This window comes from Rhipicephalus microplus, chromosome 5 (assembly GCF_043290135.1).
Source record: "Rhipicephalus microplus isolate Deutch F79 chromosome 5, USDA_Rmic, whole genome shotgun sequence".
Lineage (NCBI taxonomy): Eukaryota > Metazoa > Arthropoda > Arachnida > Ixodida > Ixodidae > Rhipicephalus > Rhipicephalus microplus.
The window spans coordinates 155970808-155990908 of record NC_134704.1 but is presented as its reverse complement, the minus strand read 5'-3'; the positions used below and the strand labels follow the sequence as shown (position 1 = coordinate 155990908).

Here is a 20101-nt window from a genome sequence, read left to right as displayed (position 1 = left end):
TAGAGACGTAATGATGGCGTCATCACAAGTTCATAATTTTTTACTTCACCCATGTTGATGCCATCAAGGTGTTTTCGCGTTAGATGAGAAATATAAGCGGGACAGGAAGTTAGGTCTGCAGAAGAGATAAGAAAGTTTGCGGCTATAAAGTGGCATAGCAAGCACAGAACTGAGTTTACTAGCGGAACACAGAAAATGTTTTTGTCCTGCAGCGGGCGTATTCAGAGTAATGATAAGGCTATCTACTCAACAAATGAGTTTGTTGGACTGTACTAGTCATGCGTATTATTTCATATGCTATCCGACAAAAATCGATTAAGGCTAATTTTTACACTATCAGCGTGCAGTTTAATAACATTGAAATAACATTGAAGGAAGACCATTCGCGAACGTCTCACCCATCAATCCCTAATTTTTTCTTCGATTGATCAAAGTATTGGTGTTGCTTTATGTAGAAACTTAAAAGAAAAAAGAGAAACCAGGAAAGAATAGCAGCAATAGTGACAGCTGTTTATAGAAAGTACATTACAATAAACAACACCTTAAAACAAAACGCCTGTCTCAGCATCAGGCATTCCTCCGCTGTAAAGCTTAAACACATGGCGGGAGATTGCCCCCAGATGGAGTAAGCATGAGGTTGATGTGGGTTATCCTCAATACTGTGCATTGTTGCAGAAAAAAAAAGATATGCAACAATTCGCACTCCGTCAATGCTCGATCCTTCAATCTGACAGATGAAAAGGATTCGTTTTTTCTTGCCCCGAATCTGACCCTCAAATATCCAGTAGGCGTGTGCCTGAACAATGTGGTTTGTTCAACGGTGTCTCCAACTTTCAGCCGTTTGAAATCCCTCGCCTCACTTACGCGTCATTGTGGAAGCGCTTTGGCAAAATTGCTTCTTTTCTGAAGTCACACCGTGCGCAGGCCCCCCAAAACAGGAGGTTTCCTGGGTTAAAACTGCTGCTTGGGCGAGTTCGTTCATGACTATTTAGACAGATTTATCTGCGCAAAAAAGACGGAAATTTTTGAGAAAAAAACACACACACAGCGCTGGGTATGGAAGAAACAGGTATGTACATTTACTAATTTTGATATTGTGTACCCAGTTTCTTTTTATAAATATTTGCGGCATCCACACACACACACAAATATATATATATATATATATATAAATATATATATATATATATATATATATATATATATATATATATATATATATATATATATATATATATATATATATATAGATGAAATAGATGATCAGAGTTTCTTCCGGCTACCGTAATAAAAGTTATAAACTTCGAGAATAGTGCAGTATAAGAAACAAAACAATAAAATATTTATTTAATCCTAACAGTTTCGGCTGGTGGACCAGCCTTTTTCGGAGGATGTAAGTGAAATGATACAAGTTCCCGTAGCAGAGGGCCACCCTCATAGTTTAAAGACCCTCCCAAAAAAAGAGAAAAATGGGCGAACGAGGTAACCTCGTTCGCTTGTTTTTCTCTTTTTTTTGGAGGGTCTTTAAACTGTGAGGGTGACCCTCTGCTACGGGAACTTGTATCATTTCACTTACATCCTCCGAAGAAGGCTGGTCCACCAGCCGAAACTGTTAGGATTAAATAAATATTTTATTGTTTTGTTTCCTATACTGCACTATTCTCGAAGTTTATAACTATATATATATATATATATATATATATATATATATATATATATATATATATATATATATATATATATATATATATATATATATATATATATATATATATATATATATATATATATATATGAAAGAAGTGTCTACTTAAGCGCTCGTTTTTCCGTGTTTTTGCCACAATATACTAACATCTCACAGACAATAATGCCAAGGAAAGTATAAGGGAGATTATTAGGCCAAATTGTAAGGTAAATGAGAAGAAAGAAAAGTGGGTGAAAAGACAACTTGCCATGGGCAGGATCCGAACCTCCGACCTTCGAATAACGCGTTCGATGCTCTACCATTGAGCTACCACGGTGGCTATCTCCCCAGCCACTTCATTAAGTTTATATGTGAATTTTAAACGTGGGCGTGTCAGTCAACGACACCTGTAGCCATGGCGGTGAGTTTGGCACACTCTTTATGAGCCTATTTGGCGTCACGTAGCACGCACGTGAACTTAATTATTATGAACTTTCTGTCCCGCTTAGATATATACGAGATCTAACAGACGATAGTGTTAAGGAAAGTATGGGGGAAGTTATTAAACCAAACTTTCATATATATGTGAAGAAAGGAAAGTGGGTGAAAAGATAAATTGCTGTGAGCAGGAACCAAACCTGCGGCGTTCGATTCGATTAACGCGTTCGATGCCATACCACTGAGCTACCACGGCGGCGATACATGGATATATATATATATATATATATATATATATATATATATATATATGAAGCGGTATGAGCCTTTGGACAGAAGATGAAGAAGCGCGAGGGCCGGGGCAGGAAGGAAGAGGAGGATGAAGTGAAAAGAAAGCAGATTAAGATGGACGCCAGTTCCATACTGAAGCTTTAATGCTGTTCCGTTATTTTAAGTAGGAACACTACATTATTTTGGCGCAGCCGGCCATCGAAGCCATCATGTGGGTGACGTTCTTCATAGACGAGACCTCCGAGGAGATCATCTTTTCGAAGTACCAAGTTCAAGACGAAGCAGCGGTAGACCTACCTCGTGAGCTCAGCTCGGAAGAACTCGTAAACCTGGTTGTGGAAAAGGCAGCCGTAGACACTACTGAACTACGACGGAAAGGTGCTGTGAAAGTGAACTTGCGTGTGGCGACCTTCAACGACCTAGTTCTTGAACCAGCGCGTCGAAAACACTCAGGATCACGATCTTCGACGGAAGAGGTGAGCCTCGTTTTGAAAGCTTTTCAGCTGCAACAGGAACAGATGCTTCAACAAAACCAAATAATGACATCTCTTATAAGCTCTCTGAATGCTGAGAGACCGACACCTAATTTCGTAGAACCTGATGCTTTCGACGGTGTGTCTTCAAATCCAGAAAGTTGGCTTGATTTCTACGAATATGCCGCTGGAAAAAACAAGTGGCTCTCTGATGAGGCTAAAATCACCAACATGCGCGTTTACTTGAGAGGTGTTGCGCGAAAGTGGTATGAAACATGCATTCTGGAAGACAGTGACGACTCTTGGAGCCAGTGGAGGAAAAAGTTTTTGACTGCATTCCGAAGCAATCCAGTAGAAAGATGGAACACGGCGCTTAATTTCAAGTCTGAGCAAAGCTGCCTTGTCGAGTACTTCTTTGAGAAACGCCGTCTTTTAAAGCTGGCGGAGCCTTTGCTTCCATCTACGGCCGTAGTTGCCTTAATAATGCATGGATTGCACACTAACGTGTTGAAGCAAGTGCAAATACTGTCACCAAAGACTCTAGATGACCTCCTCGCGTGTCTTCAGAACATACCATCAGCTTCGGAAACAAGCATAACCGCCGAGTCAAGCAGCTGTTTCAGTCGGAGTAAATCGGACTGGTCAAGCCACCAGAAGCGCATCACGCATCCAGGCGGGCTTCCAGCAGCTGTGACCGGCACCCGGCCCCTTCCGAAGATAACCGCCAACTTGGCAATGGGCGAAGAGAGTCGTTTCAGTGGCAGGAAGAAGCCTATCGTCGCCGAGAGGATCCTGGGAACGGTGAAGTGGTTTAATGTCAAGAACGGCTATGGCTTCATCAACCGCAACGACACTCACGAGGACATCTTCGTCCACCAGACGGCCATCACGCGCAACAACCCACAGAAGTTGCTGCGCAGCGTTGGCGAAGGTGAGACCGTCGAGTTTGACGTCGTGGTCGGCGATAAGGGCTGCGAGGCAGCCAATGTGACCGGACCCGATGGTGAGCCTGTTCAGGGTAGCCCGTACGCGGCCGACAGGCGCCCGTTCCGACCCCGCTGGATTCCACGTCGCAATCAACGAAGGCGCGGGCCGGCGTCAAGGCGTGGCCGAGGGGAAGATCGAAGGGAGGAAGCAGGAAACCGAGACTCATCGCGGTCACTGCCACCGCACCAGGACCAGAGCGACCCGGCTCCTAGACGGTGGATCATGGACGGCGTGGGGAGGCCCTACCCTTGGCGATACAACCAGCGTTTCAGAGGAGTGCCACGAGCACCTCCGCGAGCCCCACCACCGCCACCGCTTCCACCGCAGCGTTTCATTGTCGATGAGCCACGGCCAGCGTACGCCGAAGAGGAGGTTTTCAACGAACCCCCACCCCGGCGCCCTCCACGGCGGTTCCGTGGCCGCTACTTTCGTCGGCGACGTGGCCGCTCGCGAAGCAACATGGAAGCAGTAGGACAAAACGGCTCTGGTGGTGGCCGTTTTCAGAGCAACCTGGAAATGACAGGACGGAACAGCTCCGGAAGAAATCTCGAAGAAGGAGTACGGGGAGGTAACGGCGGAAGTGGCAACAGGAGCCAGGAGGACTTCCAGGACAGAGGGAGTGCCCCTTCGTGGCAACGACCTCCTCCGATGTACCGACACCCAAGGTCCCACCGACGCAGAACGAAGTCACCATCCAAGAAGGCCGGGGCCCGTAATCGACGCGAGAACGAGGCGAGCAGCGGCGGAGACTCATTGGAGAGCGTGCAAAGCACTGAGAAGGAGCCTATTTCACCAGAAGAACCAGGACACTCGGCACCGACGGCTCCACCGCCGTCATCACCACCACCGCCACCACACGACGGCTTTTGGCGTACCTACAACAAGTTGGTCAAGAGGTTTACGTGGCCTCACATGAAGAAAGACGTTAGTCAGTACGTTCGTTCATGCCATGTGTGTCAAGTACACAAAGTCAAGTATAAACAGCCTACGGACACCATGATACTACCTTGCCACTCGAACGTGCCTTTTGAAGTAGTTCACCTGGATTTCGCCGAACTTAACAAGAAACGGGAAGGAGTCAGAAAAACGCAAGCTTTTCTGCTGGCCATAGATGAATGCACCAGGATGGTCGCGGCACGAGCAGGAAAAGAAGATGCAAATAGCGTCATAACCCTTCTCGAAAGGGACATGTTTAGAACTACGCGGACAATCGTATGCGATAACGGCCCCGCGTTCAAGAGTGAAAAGCTAGTAAGATGGGCTCGAGATCACAATGTATCGATCAAGTTCTGTGCGCCATACCATCCTGCGGCGAATGGGCTTGCAGAACGTGCCATACGGGACGTGAAACAATACATCAAGATGTACGATAGTTTTCCTGGGGGATGGAAATGTTCTTTAGAAGCAGCCGTAAAACATCATAACCGATCCTACACAAGTGGCTTGGGGTGCAGTCCACAGTACGCTTCTACAGGAGAGACCCCTATTCTGCAGGCAGACCGTGAGTTGGGACTCTTGGAAAACCTCAAGATTGTCGAGGAGAGGCAACAAAAATCACAGGAGGAGAGGTACCGAAAACGAATGAAAAAGAATTTCGACAAGAGGCATCGAGCAGACATGCCAGACATTCAAGTCACCGACCTCGTACTAGTGAGAAAAGGAATAAGAGATTCCAGTGCCAAATTTTATGGGCCTTACTCTGTGACCAAGACAGCCACCCAGAACGGAATTTTGAAGACTGTCTGGTACACTGGTGAACGTGGATCTGTTGAATGTGATTCAATTGGGAATGTCTTCAAGTATTACCCCAGGAGGGGTAATTAAAAGAAAGCGGGAAGGGTGAAGCGGTATGAGCCTTTGGACAGAAGATGAAGAAGCGCGAGGGCCGGGGCAGGAAGGAAGAGGAGGATGAAGTGAAAAGAAAGCAGATTAAGATGGACGCCAGTTCCATACTGAAGCTTTAATGCTGTTCCGTTATTTTAAGTAGGAACACTACATTATATATATATATATATATATATATATATATATATATATATATATATATATATATATATTTATATATATATTGCATGGTTGCGTACTATTTGTTTGTAAACTTATTGGATATCGTAAAATGGCTTTAAAGATCTATGAGAGCCACATTGTGCCCAATGTGTACATTCCGAGATAAATTTTCGTTTTGGCATGAATAAGTAGAAATGATTCCTCAATGTACGTTTGAAGTTTGTTGCAGTGCAGACCTCCGGCGTGAGGTGAAGCTCGGGCTTGCCTGCTGTAGGGGTTTTTCTTCTTGCAATATCTTTTGATTTTTATTGATGTTCTCGGGCAGAGACTGAAAAAAAAAGGGCACACTAACTATCAACTTTACTGCTCAATAAGGAGGCATAAAAGTACCATTAAAAAGTGATAAGTAGATGGAAGAGTGAGAAATTCAGTTTTCGACCACCTAAAGTTCCTTAACGTACACCCTAATCTGAGAGCACGGGCCTACTCCATTTCCGCTTCCATCGTAAATGCAGCCGCCGCAGCCGGGATTCGATCTCGCGACCTGCGGGTCAGCAGCCGAGTACCTTAGCCACTAGAACATCGTGGCGGTGCGACGTACATGAAAAAGCATGCCAGTTTTCCATATTCCGCGGACAAAAATTTTACCTTATATTTTTTTATTTCCTGTCCCCCAACTCAATTCTGGTTTCTAATTATGGTCTGCTTATATATTTTCAACTTCGCTCATCTCTGTAATCTACGTAATGAGTGCAACGTAGGTAAATTCAATCAGAATTTATTGTCTTCGATGTCATAGTGCGTTTTAAAATGGAGAGGGGCGAATATACCCAAGAATACGGCAGATGATGTGCGCATGGCAATGTTGTATGAAAGTGAATATGCGACAATGTTGTGCCCAGTCGCATCCAAGAAGTTGCGTAAGATTTATCACGTTATTTCACAATAGACACTGCACACGACGAAGCCACCGTATTTGTTGATGCCCCGCACATCATCTGCTCCTTTAATGCAGTCACGGTTGTCTTTCTTGCTACGCTGATCTGTACTGAAGATGTTATCAAGAAGTTTTTGTTGGTTTTATGTGCATGAAGATGTAATTTATAGAAATATTCACTGTAGCACGTCAATTTCCAGATCATGACATATATCTCTAACTACTCAACTTAGGTTTATAGAGACTCAGTTAAGATATAATGCCTGCGACTTCGTATAGGGTTCAGTTTTCCCTCTGTATGCCGGGTGAGCGTGCAGTAGCACTAGACTGCTGCAAAGTAACAGCAATAAAGCAAATCTCACCGATAATAGAGCATCTGGAAGCTGTTCAGCAGTACAGTATTTATTGGTAAAATCAAAAAGCGTCCAATCAATGTTTTTGAAAAAAATCACTGCATGCATTTGAAGCTGCTTGAAGATATATATGAGGCGAAGCTTTTGGAGGTGATTATTGTGATTAAAGTTGAGATAGTACTGAGACTGAGTGTGGTTGTGATACTTATATATTTTTTTATTCAAAGAGATAGTGCTGAGACCGATTTTGAGATAGCAGTGATTATTCTTTATAGCTGATATGATGTTTCAAGTTCCGGGTTACGTTTTGACTTCATAATCACAGCTTCATTAGCTATCGTCTCTGGTGTAGAATTTTCTTGTCGGTATTGCCGCCTTGCATTCGCTTCAAGTTGTCTCAACTGCGCGTCAGCTTGGTGTTTTTCCCTCTTAGCCTTTCATTCCTTAGACCTAGTCTGCGGTGTAGAACTTTGTTGTCGCCGTCGCCGCTTTGCATCCGCTTCCTTCTCTTTTCTTCTCTTTTGTCTCCGCGGTAGCTTCCCGTCGACGGCGACGCTGATACTCAGCACGTCGTGCTTTCCTGCGTTCGTCTTCGTCCATATGAGAGGAGAGAATGTGTGGTATGGAACGTGGTTATATATATATATATATATATATATATATATATATATATATATATATATATATATATATATATATATATATATATATATATATATATATATATATATATATATATATATATAGCGTTGACAGCAGCGCCATCACATCTACAATTAACCACAGCACCCTCTGTTGCTTACGAGTTGAAGGTTACATGGTGTTACGGACAGACGGGAGACGACGGACATCGTGAGATCTTAAGGAGCTTCGCCCCTAAAGAAAGGGTGCATTTCGCACCTAAATATCTGGAAGAAGACCGTCGGCGTAGTATTTAGGCTTCCGTAATGACCATCGAAACGAAGGGTGTAAACGCGGAAACATTCATCGACGACGTCTTATTGTGAAAAGAAAAACGTTCTCTGCGAAGGGCTCTCTGCTTTTTTTTTAAAAAAGGAGCTTTTAGAAATGATTACTTGTCCACAAAATGTATTTGTCAAATTGCTGCTATAAGTTTGTCGATACTGCATAACAAACACAGGAATTTACTACCAAGCGCAGCGATCAAGAAAGCTGTAGTCAAATTATAATATTATTTGAAACGACATTATCTTACTTTTAGCTATTATCGATAATATTTAGAGACTGTGAGCCAATAAAGTTCATTCGATTGAATGACTGAGCTCAATGCGTACGTCTGTCCACGCGTAACTCTAGGCATTCGTGTGCGATGGTCAAAATGTAATAAAACAGTCCACTGCTCCAATGATTACGAGCACTGTGATGTTGCAGTTGAATATTGACATTTCATTACTTTATTGGTACTAAATATGCATATATTCAGACATAAATTATACACCTCAGATGCGTGTATGCACTAACTTTTATCCCCGTCCGTAACATTAAGACGGAACTTGTTGCACAAGACATCATCCATATATGCGATTTTACAACGTAGAATAATTGTTGAAGAAAGATCAACAAGTTTATGATTTTACAAAATTCTTGTCGGCAGTATGAAGAGCCTAAAACCGCCAGTATAGAAGGCGCCTCCAGTGACTATGCCTCTTTCGTTGTAAACATTTGCCTTAATGTTGAAAAAGAAAAAGGAACGCTGCTTTCCGTATTAAGGGCTCTTAATGAGAAAACTTCACAGGCAGGAATTATGTCTCAGTAATGAACATTGCCATTAGCAATTCATGACTTTGAACGAAAGCGTTTTCAGGGATATATGGAGGAACGTAATATTGCTCGGCCGAAAAGGGCAAACGCATATTTATATCTGCCTGAGTAGGAAAGTAAGCTTTCGTTTACTGTTTATAAGTGGAGTTACTCAACGGCCAAGCACCGTCCCAAGTAGGTTAAACGAGAATAGCTGAAGACATAGCTTACCTTTATCGTCGGAGTTTTGCTGGTATCCAACCAAACAAGCACAAATTGGGACACTTGCGTTGCAAGCATTTTGTTTTTAATTTGCGAAATTATTTTCTTTTTCAGAATAAATTGGTTGAAACGTTGGAGTGCCGTTTGAGCGGCGACGCTAAAAGAATTTGCGCATTACTATTTAAATAACGCCGAACTTTAGCGCTAGTCCGAGCACTCCATTAAACGTGAAGATAGAGCTCCCCTTCGCTAATATCAAAGATTTTATTTTCTCGCTCGTCAACGTAATGAATGATTCAAAAAACGTTCCAAAAAATGTTTGGCAACTTGTGATATTACAGTAAAAGAGGCACTGTCATTTTAGGCATTTACGACGGAGATTCTGCGTTTCATCGTCAACGACATTCAAGTTGGGCTTACCTACAAAATGGCGACAGGGATTAAAGCGGAACTACAGAGAAAAGAAAACTGTACTGTGCGTTCTCAGTGATGTAGTTTTATGTCTTGGTGGTGGTTCATAACCATGAAAATATAACAACTGGCACAATAATCTGTCCTAGAGCATGTGGAGTGCAAGGGAGGTCTTTATTATGCTCAATACACGGCACAGTTGATCGGTCACACGCGTATTTTCTGCAGGAATGGCCTGTAACGATGTTGAGCATGGCTTGATCTCGGTGGTAGCAAGGTTGTTGCAAATTTGGTCTCTATCTTTGCCTTGTCATCGTCAGTTCTTCCCTCGTCCTTAACGAGGACTAAGATACTCCGATGATGGTTCTTAGGCTTCGCAACCATTCCTCGAGCGAACTGTGACTCATGCACCGCGTAGACGGACAGAGACGAACGAGAGGAGAACATGAAACGGACTCTTCTTCGTTTCCTGTTCTTGTGTCATCCAAGTGCATCTATACAGCGCATCGTTCTCCTTCGCAATGCCATATCAACTAACCCAAGTGGACGTGCTTCTAAACGTTACCTTCTTCATTTGTGGTGGACAAATTTTGAGTGACGGCACTTACCCAGATTTGGTTTCACATACCCGTCTATGATGTCAATAGTTTCAGGACACAAGTGCAAGGAACTATTTGCTTACAGCTTCGCTCTTGAAATATGGTGGTATACACAGGTACATTACTCAGCGAGCTCTAAAGCAATGAAAGGCGTGATGCTTCAGCGATAAGCTAACGCTCTTGAGGGTCAGTGCAAACAAGGACACGATAAAAGAAGAAAGTACGCGATACGACGGCTGTGTAACTGAATGTTTATTGGAAAGAGCGAAGCGTGTGTAAACATAAAACGAAACTTCAACAAAATCCTATTACCCCGACCAAAAATCTAATCACGTGTGATGTAGATATAAAACCTCAGCACCAGTGAGAGCATGATGTTGAAGGCTGCTCCACGCACCGGTTTTCTCTCTGCTGTTCTGTTCCCCATATCTTCGTTCCTCCTCTTTATTTTTTTTCATTTTACCTATTGATTTGTTTACAACAATATTATTATGCAAGACCTGGGGAAAACATCTGATCAATCAGCTTTAGAATGTCCTGGTCATTATACACGTATGTAAGCGTAAGTGGGGGTCAAACGCCTAAGCGATTTCGGGCGTGCTCTGGTGGTCCCTATAGTGCTTCATGACCACAGTCTATTTTTTTAGCTCGGCTGTGCAGCCGATCACAGACCTCGAATCGCGCAACAACAAACAACATATCCCGCTTTATCGTGAAAGACAAAGAACAACCTTTTAACGTCGAATAACCAACAGCGCAAATTAGCTGGACTACATAAAGTTAAAGAATCGGACACAGAGCAGAGCTCGCAACTTGATGCCCTTTCGAAAAAGAAAGAACATATACAATTATACTAACGAGTATTGAAACTCTGCACAAGTGTTTCAAAACACCATGAATCAAATGGTTGCTTTGTTTTTCCCATTATCACTAGATGAAGCCTGTATATTCACAGATTTACAGCGTCTTGTTTTAAGCTTTGACGGTATATCAGCTTTGGTTAGCCGCAAAACGTTTTGTGATGCTGCGTGCCCTGCAGTTTGGCTTTGGCCTTTTTACAGAAGAATACCATGCCTTCAGTAATCACGTGGACAGAACCGCTGGAATTTGCGTTGGAGTAAGCTTATTGCATTGTCATTGTGACGTATAAGAAGGTAGCAGCCGGCGAGTTTAAGACGAAACTCTTTATTCGGGAAAATTTCGGGGCAAAAAATGAAACGTTAAACTATACGCAAATACGGTGCATGTATGCTCACAGCGGCAAGCACTGTCGTCGTTCGTCACTAATCTGACCAGCGGTAAGGCACGTCAATATTTTATACGAGTGGCAACGAATATCGGAGGCTTTATGGCTAGTGGCTGCGTTAGTTCGACAATAAGCTCTGACGTTCTCGCTGCGCTCTCAATCTTATCAGAAGACTCTAAGATAATCTGGAAGGTTCCCAGACAGGCGAGTGGGGTTTGCTTAAGGCAGTGGCTCTGAGTGTTAAGTAGAGGTTATATGAAAGATAACAAAAAGAAACGCCCGCAATATTATCTTCACCAGAAAATTCGTTTCATCGGACTCAGTATGTGGTGTCCAGAAACAGTGAAACGCAAAAGCTAAAATATTGAGAAGACACAGTTTATTTGCAGCCATGAGTGGAACAATATGTGCCGTAATTCAATGAGGGCGCTTCCACTACGCCAGGGTTCTCCGAAGTAGGGTCTACATTGCTGCGACCAGGACAGACAGTATGGAGTGTGAGGCATCTCCCTCAAGTCGCACTATTCTTTCTTTGTTCCAGGAATAGCAACCTCGATCTAGAGGCGCAGCTGATCACTACTGCTAAATTTAACCTGTCTACACGAATAAAAAGCTTGGAAAAAAATATTGCACTAATTTAGCAGGTGTCCTGAACCATAAAAAAACATGTTGGGGGGAGGGGGCGCTCTTTTTTTCCTTCTTCCCTCTCATAAAGAAAAAGATCGAAAAAAATATGTGCGGAATAATAGTTTCTTGGTGGCCGATAGGGTGGGACAGGAAATGACATTGCCCTCATTCGAAGCGTGAGTGATTTATTCAGGGGAGTGACACAGCGGCCTCGGAGATTCTAGCTCGTAGTTCATGTCTGCTGAGATATAACGCTGAACCGACACCTCCGCATCTTAGTTTTCTTTTTTTTTCTTTCGCCGTTGCTTAACATAGCGTTTCTCTCACCTCCTTTTCTTTACTGAGGGTTGCACAGGTTAATTGAACACATGCTTGAGAGAAGCGAAACAGTGTTATATGAAATGTGGTGTTTAACGTCCCAAAACCACCCCATGATTATGACAGACGCCGTATTTGAGGGCTCCGGAAATTTCGACCACCTAGGGTTCATTAACGTGCACACAAATCTAAGCACACGGGCCTCAGCATTTTCGCTTCCATCGAAAATGCAGCCGCCACGCCGGGATTCAATCGCGCGGTCAGCAGCCGAGTTTCTTCGCCACTAGACCACTGCGGCGGGGCGAAACAATATTTCTGAAGTATTGTTCCGGAATGGCATACATTTTCTGCGGGATACTAGTCACGTGATGTTCAATGGTATCGTGTTGCTGCAGGGTTGTTTTACTGAATCTATCTACAGGTAGTCTGCAGCTACAGCGGTAAATAGTCGAGATGGCTGACGAGCAAGACTGCACAATTATTCTTCGTGTTGTTTGCCAGAGCTCTGTGGCTTATACCCGCTCAAGTGAATTGGTCAAAAAATAAATGGCTTAACGCATTTGCAACTGGTCAACTTTAACAAATGTTCTTCCTTCAGCGTTCTCATCATTCATCTCTCCGCAAGAATACTCATGTGTTCGTGCAGCCACATCTTCGGGATAGCATACGCCCCGACAGCCTGAAAGCAACCATAAAATACTCAGATGGTTAAGCTCCGCCTTTAAATTCAAAGTTGAACGTGATAGCGGTATGCTGTTCCTAGTGCGTACGTCAACCACTCAGTGCATGCTTTTTATTCTACGAGATTAGTCGAGAACTCAAAGTTCTTGATTACTTGTAACGAGATTTGGGTGCCTGTTAAACAACCCCAGGAGGACGATATTTCCGGAGCCCTCCACTACAGCGTCTCTCATAGTCATATGGTGGTTTGGGGACGTTATATCCCACGTATCAGTTATTACTTGTAACTGGTAAAGTTGAAAGTGGCTTCTGTCAGTAAAGCCTTGACATATTACTGCATTTTGTGTAATGGGTAACGTTCATTAAACCACGAACAGTTATGCGTATGACATGTTCTTTAACTTGCTATGCAGCAAGGGCAAAGAGGAGCATGCACAGTAACGCCGTAAGCATGCTCAGAGAAGCATGCAGAATAACGTGCGCGCGTTTTCTAGTTGGTGGACAGCTTTTAACTAAGAAGTCGTTATTAAAATCACGTGCTGTGACGCCTGATAGCTATGTATGTTTGCATGTATACGCATATTTGATGCTGTACGGGGAAGGCTGTACACAGGACGCGTGAGTTTGTAAAGCATGAACGTTATTTTCACTGCATTTTCAAGCTGAGGAAGTTCTTTAACCTGTATTATCAAGCAGACAAGTGGATTTGTGGCTGAACGTTGCTTAACATGTGAACGTCTTGAATTGGATCCTCACTCGGGCATGGACAATTTTAATATTCATTCTATTTGCGTTTTTCTGAATTACTATTCCTCTCAATGTCCATTTAATAGGCTATCATAACTATAAATACTTATATACCACTGAATTTTGACGTCCCATGTATTGAATGTATATTAAGAGGCAACAACAGCTGTCAACCTATAGCATGCTTTCGGCGAGCCTTCAATCCTTTGCAGGCCAACCTCGAAATAATGTCGTTATGCGCATGTGTTTGCGGTTACCATTTATAACATTCCTGAAAATGTTATAAACATAAAAAGACGATTTGCGACATTCTACGTACATCAGTGCAATTAGTCATTGGTGGACCGAATTTTCTAATATTTTGTTCACCGTTTGGATTTACTCGACTTTTGTCTTGTCATAGTTATTCTTTTCTTGTACTATTTCATTTCGTTTCTTTTTTAGGGAATGGGGGTGAGAATTGCTAATGATCGCGTATGTGCGTGTATCTCTGCGTATAATACAAACGCAACACTGACAAAAATCGGAGGGGGCCCGGGAGATCGCTGGAGGCCCCTCTACTCAAGTTTGGCAGAGGTTAAATCGTAAGTTATTTTTATTGTTGACGATCAGTAGTGTAGCGCTTGATCCCGTCTGCCCGTTAGATTAGGTGGTGGTCTGTGGTTACAATCAATTTATAAACGAGCGGGAACAAAAATAAACCCATTATACTCCGTATATTTCCAACTTCCTTTCATATATATCTCAGAAATACGGCAGAAGATTCCCGTTATCTTGCTCATTCGATAGTAATGGGCTGTCGACGTATAGGTTTCATATCTCTCCTATTTGGTCACAGGAAAAGTGATTCCCCATTTCGTGTCGTCGTATGGGGCATGCGACAGTAGACAGGGTACATTTATCTCAGGGCTGCTGTAGAGGTAATGTACCGTGCACTGGGGAACCAAAACAGGAAAAGACGGGCTGTGCGAGTCGGGGCATATCAATCTCGTGACTACGTGTCTAAGCTTTTTAACAGCCTGCGAGCAGTAAGAATTCCTTACTACGCTCTTAGATGTACAAGCCTAAAATTTCCCAAACGCAACAATATCAGCCTATATATGTGTAAAGGCGTCTTCAACACGCTTATGAGAGCTCACGCTGCACGAATAACGCATACCCAGCCCCTAAAGGTGCCATCAGATATGTTAAGCGGGGAAACTGGTAGAAAGCGAACCGCACACCGGTGCGCTATTTGCCGCAGGCCAATTTGTCAGGTTTGGGCACACTCCATCACTGTCCGGAAAGTGTAAAATACAGCCTCCGTCGGTGAACTTCGTCGACAGCTTACGGTGTCATCGAAGCTATATAATATATTGATTGATATGGGGGGTTTAACGTCCCAAAACCACCGTAAGATTATGAGAGACGCCGTAGTGGAGGACTCCGAAAATTTCGACCGAAGCTATATATTTCTTTTACTTCTGTTTACTGAGTGGGGGGGGGGGGGTTGTCCCTACCTTGTTCTTTGTTCTGATAAACCGCAACTTCGTGAGCTTTCTCTATAGGCAGCTTTTTTTCTGTGGTTGTTTTTGTTGTTTTAGGTACCCCAAGTCACCCGTGGCAGAGATGCTGGATACATGGCATTTTAACGTTATACCGCAGGGGTGGATTAGCACGTACCAAGCTGTGCTGCGTAAAGGCTACTGAAGACTGAATTCCGACTGCAGTGTTCTAATGTCGACGGGTATGAAACGTACCGATCTGTCGTGCAATGGATGAGCTTTAGACTACACCACCGGTGATCATTACATATACAAAGTCTTTTAAATACGTCCTGCTTTCCTCGTAATCATTTCGTGCACGTCAAGTTTTAAGATGTAAAATTCATTTAACGGTCAGGACACCCTATCAATTCTGTGACGGCGGCGCTATTTTGATTCGGGCGTAATGTACGAAGGCTGTTGCGGAAAACTGCGATACAGTATAACATAAAGAACAACAGGGGTACTACGCAGATGAGCCCGAGTTTCTGAGGCGCCAGAGTTAGCGCCGAGGCGAGGTTGCTCCACACGCTCATGACACGATGACAATACTGAAAGCGAGAAAGGAGAGTGCCGTATGAAGCGGCTACAAAAAGTCAGAGCTTCGCTGCAAGGATAAAGTAATGCATGCGCTAGCAACACATTGTGATATCATGCGAAGATCAGAAAGCAGATCGAAACTTGGAGCACGTTCCCGAAGCACAAAGGACGCGGGAAAGGAATACAGGCAGGATGAGCGTGCACCAACAACGTTCACAGATCGACGCTTAACGTGCTTCCCAAGCATAAAGGACGCACGAAACACTGGCACAACATACACAAAAGATAGGCGCGAAGCAACAAGCGTTACAGCTGTTGCTTCACTGCAAAGAGTCACAGTTGTCACTTTACTGTGTTTGAACAGCGTGATTTTGTTGCTATCAGGGCTACTGCAGCAAGCAAGGTGATCTTTGTGCACTCTGCAACCTTGACGCAATCTTTGCGGCAAAAGCAAACTAGGTACAACCTGCCCTCATAGAGAAATACACTTTGATATGGCGTATTCGGTTGGTCGTTTTCGAGCGATCTAGAGCGCTCTGGCTGCGCCTTCAATTGATAGAATTCGAGAGCTCGAGAGATAGAATTCGAGACTTGCCTTGAAGATAGCAGCTCAGACGAGAATGATCGTAGGATTTGTGTGCCTTGCTCAGAGGGCTTTCACTACATCCAAACATGTGAGAGAGGGAAGGAAAGAATATAACGAGGTCAGACATGTCAGATAATTCCACTAAAGTGATCGCCACCATTTGTTGACGCGGCGCAGCAATGTTTACCAGGCAGCTTCCGGTGCTGGCTGCATGGTGGCGCTACAAGTTGCTCTAGCGCTCTGAGAACGCTAGTGTATTCGGTTGGTATACGCTGCCTCTTGCGCTCCGATTGCGAGCTGCCTCTGAATCTGGCGACTCTGCGCCAGAGTACCAGAGCGGTCAACCGAATACGCCAATAAAGAGTGCCCACTTGAGCCTTTCCATGGCAGAGCAAGGATGAGTCTGACCAACCACTAGATGGCGTATCCATGCTTGCTTCTACTCGTTCGTCAACACATTTAATAGCCGCCTCGAGAGGGCTGTAAGAGCCCAGGTTTGGAATCATTTTTTTCAAAAATAAAAAAAAAACACTGATATGTGAACTTCCTTACATCGCCTCTACATTGTGTCCCACTCAGTACGTTTGATGTGTTACCACAAAAATCAGTGATGTCTGACTAGAAAGTGTTGGCTTTCTGCATTCGGTTTGCACAAAGGTATACACATTCATGTAGTTTAGTAGTAATCATCATCATCAGCTTCACTAGGTCAACTGCAGGGAAAGGCCTCTCTCATGATTCGCCAATCAACCTGGTCTTCTGTTTTTCGTCGCAACGTTACCCTGTGATTTTTTTAATCTCATCGGCCCACCTAACTTTCTGCCTCCCCTTCGCGCGTTTGATTTCTCCGGAAATATAACCAGTTACTCTTAATGACCAGATGTTGTCCTGCCTACATGCTAGGTGCCCAGCCCATGTCCATTTCTTCTTCTTGATTTCAACTATGATATCTTTGACCCCGGTTGGTTCTCTGACCAACTCTGCTCTCTTCTTGTCCTTGAAGTTTACACCTGTGACTTTCCTTTCCATCGCTCGTTGCGTCGTCCTCAATTTAAGCTGTGCCTTTTTTGTAAGCCTCCAGGTTTATGCTCCGTGTTAAGTACCGTTAAGATGCAGCTGTTATATACCTTCATCTTGAGGGTTAGGGACAGATTGTCGTTCAGGATTTGAAAATGCTTGCCGAATGTGACCCACCACATCTTTATTCTTCTAGTTATTTACCTACCATGGTTCGGCTCCACGGTTACTACCCGTCTTAAGTAGACATATTTCTTTACTACTTCCAGTGTCTTTTCGCCAATCGAAAGGTGCTGTTTTCTACCGACACTGTGTCACATTACTTTAGTATGATGCATAATATTTATCAGACCTATTGTTATGCTTCCAGTGTTGGGTTCAAGAATTATCAGCTCTAACTCGTCCCTTGAGTTGCTCATCAAGGTAATGTCATCCCCAAATCGCATGTTACTAAGATATTCACTATTAAATCTTATCCCAAACTCTTCCCTATTAGGGGTTCCGAAAACCTCCTGTAAACACGTGGAGAATAGCATTATAGAGATTGTGTATCCCTGCAATACAACCTACTGTATTGGGATTCTCTCGCTTTCTTTATGGAGAACTAAGGTGACTGCGAATCCACTGTAGATTTCTTCCAGTATGTTTATGTACGTTTTTTCGACTCCCTGCTTCCGTAGAGCCTGCATTACTGCTGATGTCTCGACTGAGTCAAAGCTGTCTTGTGCTTTTTGAGGATTATACAGGCCTATGTGACCACCTTTAACTTTTGTGTAGTGCCACCGCTGCATACGCGGCAGCTGATTGATTGACAATCCTCCTTTTTTTTCTCTCTCTCTTTCTCTTCTCTTTCCTCTCTCTCTCTCACTCATCTTTATGCCCCCTTCCTATTCCCCCAGCGTAGGGTAGCAAACCGGGCATGTGCCTGGTTAACCTCCCTGCCTTCCCTCTCGTTGTTTTCTCCCCCTCCTCTCGACTGAGTCAATCGCTTCCTCGTAATCTATGAAAGTTATGTGTAATGGTTCGTTGTATTCCCCGCATTTTTTATTAGTTGATTGATAGGGTGAATACAGCCTATTGTAGAGTAGCCTGTACGAAATCCTGCTTGGTTCTTCGGGTTAATTGAACTGTAATGTCACCTTAATTCTATCAGCTAATATTTTTGTGAATAGTTTGTAGAAAACGAACAGTAAGCTGATCGGCCTGTAATTTGTGAAGTCCTTGACGTCTCTTTTTTGATGGATTAAGATAATGTTGGTGTTCTGCTAAGATTCTGGTACCCTTCTTGTGAAGAAACACTTCGTATATAACGTGACCAATTTTTATAATACAGTTTCCCCACCAATTTTCAGGAGGTTCATTGTTATCTTATCTTCAACAGCGGCTTTACCTCTTTGCATTTCCTACTTTTGTGGAAGCATCAGTGTCTAATTTAGAGGTAAGGACACTCGCTTTCGGAGCAGGAGGGTACGGGTTCAAATCCCAGTATCAGAAAGAAAATTTTCTGTTGTTTTAATATGCTGAAGGCATCAGGTCGGACCAGCCGCTCTTGGCGCTGAAAGCAGAGCAGTAGCTCAGCCACAGGGCCCTACGGGAGTGTTCGCTCATTACGTAAGTATGTCTCTCTATGCGTCCCTCACCATAAGGTAAGATTGAATTGAATTGAATCTTTATTTTCATGTCTGGTACAACATGAAGGATGGCGGGAGTAAAAGCTGCACTAAAACAGCTTGACTAGCTCCCGCTACCTAAAAATAAATGGGTCACAAGCAGTGGCATACAAATGAGAACAAAAGCGTAATGTACAGAAATTCCCATGCTATTGGGAATAAAATAATTACATAATCTGAACGTAAACAGGATACAACAGTTCCTACGAATAGAAGAACAAAACATCAGTAGCTTGAAGAGGCTGTGTATACATATGTTGAAAAATACATAAGAGGTCAAACGGATACAAAAGGGTAGATTTCATCATAATACAATTTATAAGAACAGAGATGCAATATTTTTTGTGGCCATGGTTTCTATATTTACGTCATTGCTGCTTAAATAATTCAACATTCTGGGAATAACACTGCGTACCATTTGGTCACCATACTTTGTGCGTGATCGTGGTATTAACCAGAGGTTATGCTTACGGGTATCGTATTTATTTTCCGAAGGTTGCAGGTTGGCTAAGTCAGATAGTACAGTTTTTTGCTTCAGCTCTTTTTTTATAGTCCTATAAATGTTGTAACTGTAAAGATTTTGAAAACTGATTAGTTTATATTTTTGTTGCATGTACATAACTGATTGATATGGTTCTTTCTTAGCAATAATTTTCAGAAATCTAGTTTGAAGTCTAGTAAGCTTCTCAATATTTGTTTGTGTTGTGTCACCCCATACTATAAAGCAATAGTTTACATAGGACATAAATAAGGAATGATAAATAATAAGTATTGTTTTTAATGGAAGTAGATAATTGTTGCGATAAATTATACCAAGTACACGTGCCGTTTTTGTTGCCACCTGCTCTACTTGTGCATCCCATAGCATGTTGTTTGAAAATACGATACCTAATGTTTTGACATTGTCAACTATTTCAATCAGACTGTTATTAAGATAGAGCGGAGAACTTACTTGTACCTGCTTGCCTTTTGCTCGAAATATA

At 43.1% G+C, this 20101-nt stretch overlaps 1 protein-coding gene across 1 annotated transcript; it reads left to right on the top strand.

Moving 5' to 3' along the window:
- The first annotated feature begins 3118 nt into the window (after nt 1-3118).
- LOC142817983 (uncharacterized) lies at nt 3119-5781 on the top strand. Its single transcript, XM_075896101.1, has one exon. It carries the CDS (start codon nt 3370-3372, stop codon nt 5695-5697), a length of 2328 nt encoding a protein of 775 aa, XP_075752216.1. The 5' UTR covers nt 3119-3369; the 3' UTR covers nt 5698-5781.
- The last annotated feature ends 14320 nt before the right edge of the window (nt 5782-20101 follow it).

Bases quoted from the DNA above. Each gene is read 5' to 3' on its own strand.
- LOC142817983 (XM_075896101.1), top strand. From the start codon at position 3,370: ATGCATGGATTGCACACTAACGTGTTGAAGCAAGTGCAAATACTGTCA.